This window comes from Myxocyprinus asiaticus, chromosome 33, assembly GCF_019703515.2.
Source record: "Myxocyprinus asiaticus isolate MX2 ecotype Aquarium Trade chromosome 33, UBuf_Myxa_2, whole genome shotgun sequence".
Taxonomy (NCBI): Eukaryota; Metazoa; Chordata; class Actinopteri; order Cypriniformes; family Catostomidae; genus Myxocyprinus; species Myxocyprinus asiaticus.
Window position 1 is genome coordinate 5,969,946 of NC_059376.1, and position 15,965 is coordinate 5,985,910.

Genomic DNA, 15,965 nt, shown 5'->3' on the forward strand with positions numbered 1-15,965 from the left:
TTGCTTGACATCATGGAAAATCAAAAGAAATCAGCCAGGACCTCAGAAAAAAAAATTGTCTGGTTAATTTGTCTCCCTCCACAAGTCTGGTTTATCCTTGAGCAATTTCCAAATGCTTTAAGGTACCATGTTCATCATGTATCATCTGTACAAACAATAGTACACAAGTATTAACACCATGGGACCATGCAGCCATAATACTGCTCAGGAAGGAGATGCATTCTGTCTCCTAGAGAAGTGCAAATCAATCCCAGAACAACAGCAAAGGACCTTTTGAAGATGCTGGAGGAAACTGGTAGACAAGTATCTATATCCACCGTAAAACGTCTCCTATATCAACATAACCTGAAAGGCTGCTCAGCAAGAAAGAAGCCACTGCTCCAAAACTGCCATAAAAAAGCCAGACTACATTTTGCAAGTGCACATGAGGACAAAGATCTTACTTTTTTGAGAAATGTCATCTGGTCTGATGAAACAAAAATTGAACTGTTTGGCCATAATGACCATCGTTAAGTTTGGAGGAAAAAGGGTGAGGCTTACAAGCCGAAGAACACCATCCCAACCGTGTAGCATGGGGGTGGCAGCATCATGTTGTGGGGGTGCTTTGCTGCAGGAGGGACTGGTGAACTTCACAAAATAGATGGCATCATGAGGAAGGAAAATGATGTGGATATATTGAAGCAACATCTCAAGACATCAGCCAAGAAGTTAAAGCTCGGTCGCAAATGGGTCTTCCAAAATGGACAATAACCCCAGGCATACCTCCAAAGTTGTGGCAAAATGGCTTAAGGACAGCAAAGTCACAATATTGGAGTCGCTGTCACAAAGCCATGACCTCAATCCAATAGAAAATTTGTGGGCAGAACTGAAAAAGTGTGCTCGAACACAGAAGCCTACAAACCTGACTCAGTTACACCAGTTCTGTCTGGAGGAATGGGCCAAAATTCCAGCAACTTATAGTGAGAAGCTTGTGGAAGGCTACCCAAAATGTTTGGCCCAAGTTAAACAATTTAAAGGCAATGCTACCAAATACCAACAAAGTGTATGTAAACTTCTGACCCACTGGGAATGTGATTAAAGAAATTAAAGCTGAAATAAATCATTCTCTCTACTATTATTCTGACATTTCACATTCTTAAAATAAAGTAGTGATCCTAACTGACCTAAGACAGTGCATTTTTCTACAATTAAATGTCAGGAACTGAGTTTAAGTGTATTTGGCTAAGGTGTATGTAAACTTCTGACTTCAAATGTAAATCTTGATATTCTAAGCCAGACTACCTTCTGCCCAATTCCCCTTTGGAGTTTAAATAAATTATGCATCAACCTGGAATTGACTTGCAATAAGAAGGCTAAAACCCTCCCACATATATATCAACAGCACGTCCTTGACGTAAGAAACCTTCATCCCTGCCATAAACCTATATACACAGATGGGTCGAAAATAGACAGTCAGGTTTCCGCAGAAGCAGTGATTGGTCACCTACGCTATAGCATTCGCATCCCAGACCAAAGTTCCATTTTTACAGCAGATGCCCGTGCTCTACTTCTGGCTCTGGAATATATTGAAAATGCAAAAGAGCGGAACTTTATTGTACTCACTGACTCAAAATCCTGTCTTCAAGCACTGGAATCTTTGAAGATGAAACATCCCATTATTGTTGATATTTTAATGAAAGCTATTCAGCTGCAGAGAAACAATTGCAACATAATCTTTTGTTGGATCCCGGGACATAGCGGTCTTCTTGGAAATGAGCAAGCATACATGGTTGCTAAAAAAGACCTCACGGAAAGAATTAAAGAGTGCAGAATCCCACCTTTGGTCCTCAACCCCCTATTCAACCACTATATTTTAAATAAATGGCAAATGGAATGGGAAGGATGTCTTAATAACAAACTATTTGAAATAAACCCTGTGGTTGGAATAAGATATATTTATCCCTTCAAATCTAGACATGACCAAGTGGTGTACACAAGGTGTTGTATAGGCCACACTAGACTGACATATGTGTATTTATTGAAAGGTGAAGAACCACCAAAATGACAATATTGTAACACCCCTTTGACTTTGAAACATGCGCTCCTGATCTGCCCTATTTTTAACGTCATGAGGCAACGCTTTTTATCTGGAAAAACCTTGAAAGACTTGTTTTGTAAGATGTGCTCAGGAAAGCTCTTGAAATTTGTATCAAAGGTGCAGCTAAAGGATCTTTTATATAATGTATTTACTGTACTGGATTGAACAGTCTGCCTTTTTTCTATGTATTGTTTTTGCAAGGTGTGTTGTATTTTTGAATTGTTTGATTGCCACCTGTATTTGCCATGAAATAGCCATTGTAGCTGATATGGCAATAAACACCAAACAAATAAACACTCAAACTGACATGGACAGCACAAGTTTGGTCCATGCTATCCCAGCATGATTTGAGAATGTTCAAAAGAGCATCTTGTGAACTTCTATGGAAGTAAGGAAATCTGACCTTCTGTACAAAGGAATTAAAATGATCAATGTGTAGGGCTTTACTGGTTGTTTAGATCAGTGTTACTATCAGAAATAATTAATAATTATTTCTGTAGTTATTAATTAATATTTGAATTAATCAATTGAATCTAACTCATTAAAACCTCATATGGGGCTCCAGTAAATGTAGTGTGCTAAGTTTAGGAGCAAATTTGGTTAATAGCAATAATTAATAATTATCAAAGATAATTATTAATTATTAAAATCAATAGAACATTGATGAGAATCAATGTTAGTTTTTTTTAATCCTTTAAAATCAACAATTATCAAAGATAATCGTTAATTGTTAACATCAGTGAAACATTAATTAAAATTAACACTAGCTTATTGATCATTCAAATTCAAAAATCATCAAAGATAATTATCAATTATCAAAAATCAATAGAATATTAATAAGGATTAACATTGACGGGGCACCACCCTGAAATCAGGGACTAATAACCAAATAGTAAAACAGTCTCAATATTAGATTGTTTTCTTAGGAAAATCGACATCCAAAGAATATCGATTTTCGGGAAAAAACAATGAATGAAGGTTTGAATCCGAGCACTGACATCCCGTCAGCATGACACAGGCGTATGCAAAACAAACCAAAACACTTCTCTTTGTAATATAAACAAAGTTTATTTATGCAGTAATATTAATTAATACAATGCAGTCAATAAACTTCCGACTTACAACTACAAACTAAACAGTGATATGATTAGATATGGAAATAAAATAATCCTATAACACATAAGGTGTGTGTGTGACAGTGTATGTGTGTGTCAGTGTGGTTAGTACGAGAGAGAGAGAGAGAAGTGACAGCCCTAAAGCCGATTTTGCGATAGTGGGAGAGAAAGCAGCTCTCAGTTTATCACTCAGAGACGCGGTTTTACGAGCGGGGCTCGTAAAAGTCCCGCGTTATTTGACTCTTTAATGGATGAACTCAGTTGCTGTCTCACCCACGATGGCGAAATTGCACAACAATCCAATTTGGTTGGACCACAATACAGCAAAACAAATTTGTGATAATTAATACCCTGAGTATTAATAATGAGCGGACATGGCGGTCCGTAAACTGTACAAGCAAAAACCTAGAAACACAAGAATAACACACTATAATATTCTATCTCTGCCCAGACGTAAACCTCTTACTTGAATCGCATGAGGACACAGGTAGAATGTGTTTTCCTCCGTCCTTTAACTCTGACCCGGTTCCTTGAGGCTTGGGTGATGACGGGAGGCCGTTTCCTCGCTCTGTCGGCGGGTGGTACGGCTGTTGATTCTCGGCGGGCTGGCGGAGAACTCAGAAATGTCGACTTGATTGAAGATGGAAGAGAAATCTTTAATCTCTTCACTTCTGTAGGCAAACAGATGAAGATGCGAATTGCTCGGCGGTCTCCTTCAGATCCGTTAGAGTGTTCGGTTGAACACAGAGTAATCTCAACTCGTCCAGCGAGATGGAGATTGTATGGCTACAGTTTCAAGTCGGACGTTACTTCCTTTTGCCACGAGGTTGCACGTGAGAGCAGCGTTGAACTGCGTCCACACACTGCAAGCAAAGTTGCTGGAAGCAACTCACGAAAGCATTTCAGAGGTATTTCAACTCCTGATGATGTCATGGTTTGAGGTGACATTCTGTTGTGTGCCTCATCCAATAGGAGTTGAGAGTTCGATCCTTTAGTGAGCAAGGCTTCATGGATTTGTAGTCTGTTTTGGACTCCCTTTGTTTGATTTTGGCGCGATTTTTATCAGTAAGGTTTACGACTTGGAAGGTGGGGGCTTTAGTTAGGTTTTTACGACTGTATTAGGCCTGCCTTTGTCTTCTATCTGAATACATGAGGCCCAACAAATGTTAAAATTTTTTCTTACATTTGTGTACATTTCTTACTTTGATTAGTGACCATGAAATAGTGCAGAATCTTTAATATTTCTGATTCATTTCACTTTATATTTTATTTCTCAGATTTTTAGTGCGGTCTCAGACTTAGGAACCCCAATGTTACTCATTGTTTGTAAGATGTGCAGCCATTCCCAAGCAAGGTGTGAGATAAGTTTATCTGTGTAGCTAAAACCCAAAAGTGGTGTAAACCTTGTGCAACATCTGTACACCATTTGTCTGTGGTATCTGTCTCTTTTTATCTGAAGGGTCACATTGTAAGAGCTAAATGAAGCTGTTTCTTTATGCAGTATAACATTTGAAACTTTTGAAGTTGTTCAAATGGTGTTTCCTAGTTGTTTAGATGTTTTGATGCATCGATTTTATCTTATGTATGATGCATAATACTGCCTTTCCTTCAAGTGTCTCCTGCTCTGCAGACAGACACAGTCCAGAAATAAAATAACATCTATAAACAGGACATGTCTTGGAAGTTGTGCCGCTACTTTTCCACATCTATTGCATAACTCCACAGACAGTCTTTCTTTGTTAAGACTTGATTGCTTCTCCCTGTGATTCCTAATTGCTCCAAGATGATCTCTGAATGCCGCTGCACATCTTGTGTGTACTTTTTTGGTATGAAGGAAAGTCATATTTGTCAAGGTATTAACTTATGCACTTACTTGTTCACTTAAAACAACATTAGGAGCCAATACTTTGTTTAAAATGATAAAGCAACCCACAACTTTTTAGTTTTAATATTCTGAAGAAGAAGAAAAAAAGAGGATCTCCCAGCCTTGTCAAGCTGAATAGTCTGGTCTGTTTTAATGGTTTTAGAGGCATTTTAGGCACTTGTCACATACAGCTGATGGGACACCAGGTGGCTGACCAGCTGAAAACCAGCTACAGTAGTTGAAGATGGTCTTAACTGGTTTAAAATGGTATCCCAACTTGGTCAGCTGAAAAGTGCCTGAAAACCCTCTAAAACCAGCCAGCCGACCTGTCAACAGACCAGGGATGGGCAAAACCAGCTTAAACTAGCAAACCACCTTTGGGTGGTTATGTAGCTGTTACTTTCCTATTTACAATCTCTCCATTTTTGCCCCTTTTAGTGACATTCAGGCTTCTGAGGGGGAATTTTACTGTTTTTGTCTGTTGTAGCATTTTGAACCTCACTGGGTCCAAATGACATACAGATGTGTGTGTCTGACACTGTATGACTGTGACAAATGAGAGTTGAGAATTTTAGACTCTCATTCACAAACAGAAAGGCTGCTTTAAAGATTTATTTTCCAAAATTTATGAAATATGACCTTGTGAAATGTGATATATACATCAGTAGACCCTCCATTTCTACTCTTGTCTGGTAGATGTGCTAGGGGTGGACTCGAGGCCAATTGAAAATAAACTGTAGCTATTCCCTCCTGCCGAGAGTTGGAACAACAATTGGAACTGTCCATACTGGGCTGGTTGCATTCATTTGGATGCGAGTGTGAGAGATTGAAAGTTCTGATTGTTCAATGCCATGAGATGATGGGTTTGTGGTTTACTGAATTTGGGTTTCTGAGCAAGTTCAACCACCACCTGCCCAATTTTCTTTTCTATTAATCAGTTTTGCCATTCATCATGACATCATGTATGCTCTGTTTTACATTGTTACATTGGAATTATTGTCATAATGTGCTTATGTTGTTGTTTTTCATTTTCTCTAGGAGATTCAAGCCACCTGGTATGAGAAACTCCATGAGTGGGAAGATGCTCTTGTCGCCTACGATAAAAAAATCGACATGAACAAAGATGATCCGGAGCTTATTTTGGGTCGCATGAGATGTCTGGAGGCACTCGGTGAATGGTATGCAAACACAGACGCAACATACGGCCTGTTTCACAAAGCATGCTTAATGGATTAGTTCACCCAAAATGAAAATGATCTCATCCTTTACTCATCCTCATGCCATCCCAGATGTGTATAACTTTCTTGTGCAGAACACAAATTAATATTTTTGGAAGAATAGTTCAGCTCTGTAGGTTCATAAAATGCAGGTGAATGGGTGCCACATTTTTGAAGTACCAAAAAGAACATATAGTCATCATAAAGGTAATCCATATGACTCCAGTGGATTAATTCATGTCTTTTGAAGCGAAATGCTAGGTGTAAGAAATAGATCAATATTTAGAATTTTTATTAAAAAAAAAGTTATAAATATTGATCTACTTATTACACACACCTATCATTTTGCTTCAGAAGACATTAATTAATCTGCTGGAGTTGTATGGATTACTTTTATGATGGCTTTATGTGCTTTTTGGATCTTCAAAAATTTGGCACCCATTCACTTGCATTTTATGGACCAACAGAGCTGAAATATTCTTCCAAAAATCTTCATTTGTGTTCAGCAGAAGAAATAAAGTCATACACATCTGGGATGGCATGAGGGTAAGTAACGGGTGAGAAAATGTTCAATTTTGGGTGAACTAATCCTTGAAGCAGTGTCTAATTGGTGTGTATGTTCACAGGTTACAGCATTCACACACGACATTGAACTAAAATGAAAGCATTTAAGAACATGGACACCCTGTTTCATGTTAAGCCAATTCTTTATTTATGTAGAATGTTTAAAAAGTACGGTTTTAATGGTTTTAGAGGGGTTTGGGGCACTTGCCAGCTGGTCAGGCTGGAAGATCAACTTGCTGACCAGCTAAATTGGTTACACACCAGCTTGACCAATTTTGCAAGTGGTGAGGCTGTTTTGGTGCACATAATGTGCTCACCTCAGCAGAAAATACACTGAAAATGCACCTATTTATCAACGCATCCTTTTGCAATATACAGTAGGCTTTTATGAAGTAAAATAAAATACTGGAGCAAACTACTGTTCAAACCCTTGTCTACTCTGTCGAGCTTGATGCAAGTTCCACACGCAGTGACAAGTACACGAACAGTACTTTCTATTCAGGAATTAAGCACAACAGTGCATTGCCCACTTATTCAGTGTCTGGGTTCTGAGAGTATTTTTCCCATTCTTTTTATCCATAGGCTTTTCATAAAATCCCCCTTAAAAGAGTTCTAAGCCATGAACCAAACAATCCAGCTTCAAGGTGAATCACAACATCACAAAGTTTATTTTGAGGTAAAAAAGTATTTAAAAATTGGACAAAAAGACAAAAGTACAAGGCTGTGTACTTACTGTCTTTCACAAGGGTACAAACTACAATCCCATGAAGCATTGTGAATGATGTAATTGAATAAAAAACGATGTGAATATATCAAACTATTGATTTTAGGTATAGAGTAAGTATAGAAACAATATATTTAAAATGTATTGCAAAATATTCCGATATGTACAATTAGATGAGTAGTTTAAGGGTAAAGGGAGACAGACTCATCTACATCACTTAGTGCGTCATGGGATTGGGTGGTTGCTCAGAGGCAAATTTTGCAGGTTTTCTGATTGGTGAACCGTTCTCTGCTGTGACATGGGTAATGTAGTTATTTACCAGGAATTCTGCTATAAATCATGCTATCTAAACAACGAAGTTGAAATAACATAGATGGATGGCTTCAACAGAAACATATACCATCGATGAATAACCTCAGAGCTCAAGGTAGTTCTGTCTTGAAATGTTTATAAATTATAATTGGAAATCAATTTGACTGGAAAAATTGAATGGGATTTTTACTTCCTGAACAAAGACTGTTGCACTCTTGTTTGACTGAATCCAGAATTAGGTTTGGGAACAAAGAACTGTTTGTTTTTTTTAATACAGAAACCTTATGATTTTTTTGGTTCTGTTAATGGTTCTTGAATGTGCATTTTTCTGCCAATGCGAAGGGGAAACCGTACTAAAAAAATTTCAGTGTTTCCTGCTGTGTTATTCAGTGCAACTAGTATAGTACAATTCCTAAGCAAATTACTCTTATGAACTGGTTCTTTTTAACCTAGTCTAGCTGCAAAACATACAGCGCCACCAGTGATATCTGATTCACAAACAAATAGAATTTATGAGCTAGATCTTCAGAATCTATAGTGTGAAACACAGCATGGACCAATTCATGTACAAATGAATCTTATGTGCTATTTTTTCAACTACAGTTTGAAATATACAGCATGACCAGTGTAGTGTGGTTTTCGAATGAATGACTCTTATGAACCGGTTCTTTTTAGTAGAGTTGGGGTACTCCAGTTCGGACTCGAGTCTGAGTCACGAGTCCAATTTTAATGGACTTGGACTTGTCACGGATTCGGATGCATTTTTACTCAGACTTGACTCAGACTCTATGAGTCCATGGCATTTGTGATGCAATGAAAAACAAACAAACAAACAAAAAAATAATGTAACATAGGGTGACCATACATCCTCTTTTCTCCAGACATGTCCTCTTTTTCAGACCTGAAAAAAGCATCTGGCCGGGATTTCAAAATTGCCTCTAAATGTCCGGGATTTGCCTTTGTCTTGTATTGATGTGCTCTCTACAATTAGTACTATGATACATTCTGTGTATTTGATACTGCGCATCAGTTTTCACATGTATATGTCCTTATGTGTGATTATTCTGGCTGAGAGCAGCAGTGCACACTCTTTCAAAGTACTTTTATAACTCTCTCGCCTGCACACCCGTGCTGTATGTGAGTGCGGGAAAGAGACCGCCATTCGCCAGACGTGCTCTGCCGCTCTCATCCAGACATATAAATTACGTAAGTACACTTTAAAAAGTATGTTCCCCAACTCTGCAAATTATTAAATAGAACACATTTTATCAGACTCGCGCTTACTACGCAAAGTCATTTCTAACTGAATATGTTGACTATATCGACTATATTGACTTTTTTTTATTTTTTTTTATGGTATCTGATCTTTTCTGTTTTTATTTTATGTTGTTGTATTTAATTTTATGGGCATTATTAAATGTTTTAATATGACCATTTATTAAATGTATTAAACACATTAAATGTATTTTATTAATTACATTAAATGTATTTCACCCATAATTTTAGATAAAACTAAACTAAATTGAATGGACAAATTGAAAATGAAATTTGAAATAATAATAACTCTGGTTGTAATGACTAACACTTTCTCTGGTGTATGTTTGAGTGGAGGGGAAAAGCAAATAATTGAAATGTCAACAGAATGCAATAAGAAGTTTGTTGGATGACAGTTTTGTCTTCATACACATAAAGCATATGCTTTCATTCTGAAACAACTTTGAAATTTGTTCAACAGGATACTAATCAATTGTTTTTTGCATTTATATTGACAAATTATTTTTCTTAGTTGTGAAGGTTAAAATAAGCTTAAAATATTGATGTTGAGTTAACGGTTACAATTTTAATTCAGATATTTGAAACGGATTAATTCGGACTTGGTCTTGAGTCCGACTCGGCCCCTTTTGGACTCGGACTCGACTCGGACTCGATTGTTTAAAGACTCAGACTTGACTCAGACTCGACTAAGGTGGACTCAAACCCAACATTACTTTTTAGTGCATCAAAAACATCAGTCAGAGTGGTTACTGAATTTATCTCACTGACCTCTACAGTATATGACTTTCATCATGTAAAACTCTAAATGAGCTGTTACTGTGTTATATAATGTTGTATTTAAGGCTGTTGAGACTTAAATCAGGCAGTGCAGTTACCGACTGGTTGTTTATATTACAGTGTGTAGTTAAAAGATAGGCATACCCATTATGAATTTTCTCATTTGGCAACAGGCTGCTGAGGCCAGTAAATGTTATGAGAATTGCATTTCTTATTTCAGAATATTTCTTTCTCAAAAGTACTAAGAGAATTGTGAAATTGAATCATATGGAATCATAATGGTTAAGAGTAATTGTAATTGTTAAGTTCCTTACAATTCCCATTCCTGTCCAGAGTGGATTTTGGTTTTGGTTCCTTTCTGTGTAGATAAATTACTATTTTGGATGTAAATGTAGTCCTAATTTATTCATGTAAATTATAACATGAGTATATTAGTTAAAGTCTGAATAAAAGTTTGTAACAGTTCTCAATGGCCCACTCCTAATAACCATTTTATAATATATTGCCATTAAAACCTAGCATTCACTTTATTTGCTGCAGTTCTGTTGTGTTGCAAGCCTGCTGTTGCAGTTGCTGCTTCAATTACATGTTGCTCATGCGTGCCGTGTGAAACAATTATTTTTCATTTGCTTGTTAAAGAAGTGGACAGGCTTTAAATTTTACAGTCCCTTATTCTTGGAGTTTTAGTCTCTTATTCTCAGTTCTTTCTTTAAATTTTCCTTTGTCACTTTATGCATGCCATTTTTCCATTGTATCGCAGGAAAAATCTTTGAATTCCTTTCCATTTTTTCCACATTTTCATGTAACTCTCATCTGATATTTAAGGCAGATGTTTGTCCTTTGTGACAGGTCTATGTTTCTCTTCAAGCAAGCAGTTTTGTGGCCAGCAGTTACCTAACCTACAGTAAATTTCATTATTTACACATTCAACTTTCCGTTTGTGCCAAACATAATGTTTAGGACCTTGCATCTTTTCTAACAGTGACAGATTCTTGTTAATAATACCAAGAAACATATTATAATGATGGAAAAAGTACAAGCTGTGAAATTTTCAAAGAAATACAAACTGCAAAATATTATAGCTTGGGAAAACAGTTTGCCTGTCAACCTCTTATCACATCTATCATTTTCCTGCAAAATATTCCAGCTGCGAGATATGGTTCCTTTCAATGTGCGTCACACAGCGAGGTGAGGATTTGATCGTGTGGACAAAAAAAGCACAGATTTGTTCGCTCTGTGTTTGTGTCCAATTGACCGCTGAAAGGAAAATCCTATTATTTTCTGTAAAAGGAGCATCATTTGTTTCCTTGGAAACATGAGGGAAGGATTGTGTGTGAAAGAGTAACTGGCATGATTAGTCTCAGGGCTGACTTATATTTGTTGCAGTCATTCAGCGAAACCAATAACAGGACAGTTTGACAGGAATAAATCCAGTTTAGGAACAGTTCCACTGTTTTGCCATTTTTATTGATGGTGATGGAGGAAACAGGACAGGAAATGATAGGGAGTGACGTATGCCAAATTCAAACCATCAGAGCATCAGAGCTCAATGTGTTGGAAAACATATGCTAATCGCTACACTAATGCTAGAGCTTTTTACATTTATTCCTTAAAGCTTACTAGTATCTATTTTTACATTACTTATACAGTAAGTATCCCATTAGTCAGGTGAAGTCATTTTTATTTGTATAGCGCTTTTCACAACGAACATCGTTTTATAGCAGCTTTACAGGAAATTATGCTATAACAGAAAATAAAGCTGTAATGTATTAGTCATCATTGTGCAATTTGCTAATTATATGATTGTAAATTGTGCCAGTATGTAAATATTATTTGTGTTTAGTCCCCCAGTGAGTAAGCCAAAGGTGACTGTGGTAAAGAACAAAAAAAAAAAAAAAAAACTCCATAAGATGAATAACTTTGGGAGAATCAAGACTCACTTTTGGAGCAATTACCCTTCTGGCTAAACAGCATGAATATAATACATATATATATATATATATATATATATATATATATATATATATACATTTTTTATAAATTGATTTTTTTTATATGTACAACAAGTCATGGTTTAAATTAGTAAATTTTATGGGGCCAGTGTTTAAACTAATGATTTTGTTTGAACTTCAAGATTAGTGACAAAGTCTTTGATGTTCATCATGTATTAAGTGTGGAAGTGCATTTAGATGCCTTTTGTTATTTGGCTTAACAAGGTTTTAGTTGGCAATTAATTAATTGTCTATGTGTCCATTTTAAGAGAGTGTGGTCCATCCTTTGACCAAGAAAATACAGGCAACAGTTAGTGAGGGGCATCGCAGTCCGGCTTAAAGCTTATGGCAGGGAATTGTGGTGAAGTCTATCCTGAGTCCAAGATTCAGGCAGTGGCACATGAATTATCCCATGTCTTGGAGTTGGCATCAATTCATCCTCTTGTAAAGTCCATCGTAGGAGACTGAAGTGAGGTCTGGCTGGCACAGGATACAGTTAGTCATCATCACTCAGCGACACACAGCAGTACGAGTCAGACATCAGGCAGGACCGGAGCTTGATCTGGCAGGCTCTGGTAACCTCAGGATATACTGTATATCTCGGTTGAAACGGGGACACAATTACAATAATATTAGCATAGATGTCATTTACTTTAAAGCAAAGTTATAGAATATGAGAAGTGTTTCTGGTTCCTGCAGACCTAAATAAAGCAGCATAACTATGAGTTGAGGGATAAATTAGGTGTAATCCTGGCTGAATTGATTAGTCTTTAGTCTAGACTTAAACTGAGAGTTTGCCCAAGTCCCGAACCATTCAAAGCTTTGTAAGTAATTAACAGAATTTACTATATATATATATATATATATATATATATATATATATATATATATATATATATATATATATATATATATATATATATATGAAACTTAACAGGTAGCCAATATGCTGATGATGAAATGGGGCTGATTTGATCATATTTCTTGGTTCTAGTCAGCTCTGCTGCTGCATTTTGAACCAATTGAAGTTTATTTATTGAACCTGAATGCTATCCTCCTAGTATTGCATTACAATAATCCAATCTTGAGGTTATGAACACATTAATTCGTTTTTCGGCATCAGAAACAGAGAGCATGTGTCATAACTTAGCATAACTTAGAGGTGGAAGAATGCTTTTTAATAAACACTGGAAATGTGATTTTCAAAGGACAGATTGCTATCAAATAAAAACCTATTTTTATTTTTTTGCTGTCTAAGACAACGTAACAGTACATCCATTGAGAGTCAAATTATATTTTAGTGGCTTATTTTTAGATGTTTTTGTTCCAATAATTAGTACCACTGTTCTGTTGGAATTAAGTAGTAGGAAATGTCTAGCCATCCAATGTTTGATATCATTTATACACATTAAAGACATAATTTGGAGAATTGTAAAAAATGTGTTGGTTTTCGAAGAAATATAAATTGGGGTGTCATTGGCATAAGAGGGAAAACTAATTCCATGGTTCCTGATAATGTCTCCCAGGGAAGGCATATACAGTTGAAGTCAGAAGTTTACATACACTTAGGTTGAAGTCATTGAAACACATTTTAAGAGTTAATATTAGCAAACTATAGTTTTGGCAAGTCGTTTAGGACATCTACTTTGTGCATGACACAAGTAATTTTTCCAGCAATTGTTTACAGACAGATTGTTTCACTTTTAATTGACTATATCACAATGCCAGTGGGTCAGAAGTTCACATACAGTAAGTTAACTGTACCTTTAAGCAGCTTGGAAAATTCCAGAAAATGATGTCAAGCCATTAGACAATTAGCCAGTTAGCTTCTGATAGGAGGTGTACTGAATTGGAGGTGTACCAATGGATGTATTTTAAGGCCTACCTTCAAACTCAGTGCCTCTTTGCTTGACATCATGGGAAAATCAAAAGAAATCAGAAAAAAAAATATATTGTGGACCTCCAGAAGTCTGATTCATCCTTGGGAGCAATTTCCAAATGCCTGAAGGTACCACGTTCATCTGTACAAACAATAGTACACAAGTATAATCACCACGGGACCACGCAGCCATCATACCGCTCAGGAACGAGACGCATTCTGTCTCCTAGAGATGAACGTAATTTGGTGCAAAAAGTGCAACTCAATCCCAGAACAACAGCAAAGGACCTTGTGAAGATGCTGGAGGAAACAGATAGACAAGTATCTATATCCACAGTAAAATGATTCCTACATTGACATAACCTGAAAAGCTGTTCAGCAAGGAAGAAGCCACTTCTCCAAAACTGCCATAAAAAAGCCAGACTACAGTTTGCAAGTGCACGTGGGGACAAAGATCGTACTTTTTGGAGAAATTTCCTCTGGTCTGATGAAGCAAAAATTTAACTGTTTGGCCATAATGACCATCGTTAAGTTTGGAGGAAAAAGGGTGAGGCTTGCAAGCCAAAGAACACCATCCCAACCATGAAGCATCGGGGTGGCAGCATCATGTTGTGGGGATGCTTTGCTGCAGGAGGGACTTGTGCACTTCACAAAATAGATGGCATCATGAGGAAGGAAAATTGTGTGGATATATTGAAGCTACATCTCAAGATATCAGCCAGGAATTTATTGCTTGGTCGCAAATGGGTCTTCCAAATGGGAAATGACCCCAAGCCTGCCTCCAAAGTTGTGGCAAAATGGCTTAAGGACAATAAAGTCAAGGTATTGGAGTGGCCATCACAAAGCCCTGACCTCAATCTGATAAAGTGTGTGCAAGCAAGGAGGCCTAAAACCTGACTCAGTTATACCAGCTCTGTCTGGAGGAATGGGCCAAAATTCCAGCAACTTATTGTGAGAAGCTTGTGGAAGGCTACCCAAAAACTTTGACCCAAATTAAACAATTTAAAGGCAATGCTACAAATTACTAACAAAGTTTATGTAAACTTCTGACCCACTGGAAACGTGATGGAAAGAAATAAAAGCTGAAATAAATCGTTCTCTCTACTATTATTCTGACATGACATATATTCTTTTTTTTATTTTTTATTATTTTTTTTTAGCCCCTTTTCTCCCAATTTGGAATGCCCAATTCCCACTACTTAGTAGGTCTTCGTAGTGGCGCGGTTACTCACCTCAATCCGGGTGGCATGTGGAGGCTCATGCTGCTCTCTGCAATCCACGCACAGTTTACCATGCGCCCCATTGAGTGCGAGAACCACTAATCACAACCACAAGGAGGTTACCCCATGTGACTCTGCCCTCCTTAGAAACCGGGCCAATTAGGTTGCTTAGGAGACTTGGCTGGAGTCATTCAGCACACCCTGGATTCAAACTGAGTTTTAATGTATTTGGCTAGACTTCAGCTGTATAAGGATGAAAGCAGAGGCCCTAAAACTGATCTCTGCGGCACTCCATACTTTGATTTGAAAGTTCCTCATTTACACAGACAAAGTGGTAGCGGTCGGCTAAATAGGACCTAAATCAAACTAATGCCTTTCCACAAATGCAAACATAATTCTCAAGCTTGTCCAAGAGAATGTCATGATCAGTGGTGTTGAAGGCAGCACTAAGATTTAATAGCACTAGAAGAGAAATGCAGCCGTGATCAAATGATAAGAGCAAGTCACTGTAACTCTGGTAAGTGCAGTCTCTGTACTATGATGGGGCCTAAATCCTGACTGAAATTCTTCATATAAACCATTTCTCTGTAAAAATGAACATAGTTGGGAATACACTACCTTTTCTAGTATTTTTGACTTAAATGGGAGATTGAGACCAGTCTGTAATTAGCCAACTCCCCTAGATCAAACTGTGGTTTCTTGATAAGTGGTTTGATAACTGCCAGCTTAAAGTTTCTTGGGACATGCCCTAAGGATAGTGAGGAGTTAATAACACTATGTAACACAATTTTTGTTCCTGGGTAGTAAGTGTATTTCCTAATTGCTTATGCCTCAAAAGTATAGAAGTATATATTATTCTCCACCAACTTTGCTTTTGTGACCAGGACAGTGATATTTTGAAATGTACCTATTTCCAATGAGAAAATGGGTGAATTTGTTCTCATAAAGTC

The 15,965-nt window shown here is 37.1% G+C and overlaps 1 protein-coding gene across 2 annotated transcripts in view; it reads left to right on the forward strand.

Moving 5' to 3' along the window:
* The window catches only part of mtor (mechanistic target of rapamycin kinase), a 317,851-nt gene that overhangs the window by 150,230 nt on the left and 151,656 nt on the right, over positions 1 to 15,965 (forward strand). For both annotated transcript variants that reach the window (XM_051670135.1, XM_051670136.1), the window contains exon 30: positions 6,095 to 6,234. In XM_051670135.1, the coding sequence (XP_051526095.1) occupies positions 6,095 to 6,234 (140 nt within the window). The remainder of the gene's footprint in view (positions 1 to 6,094; positions 6,235 to 15,965) is intronic.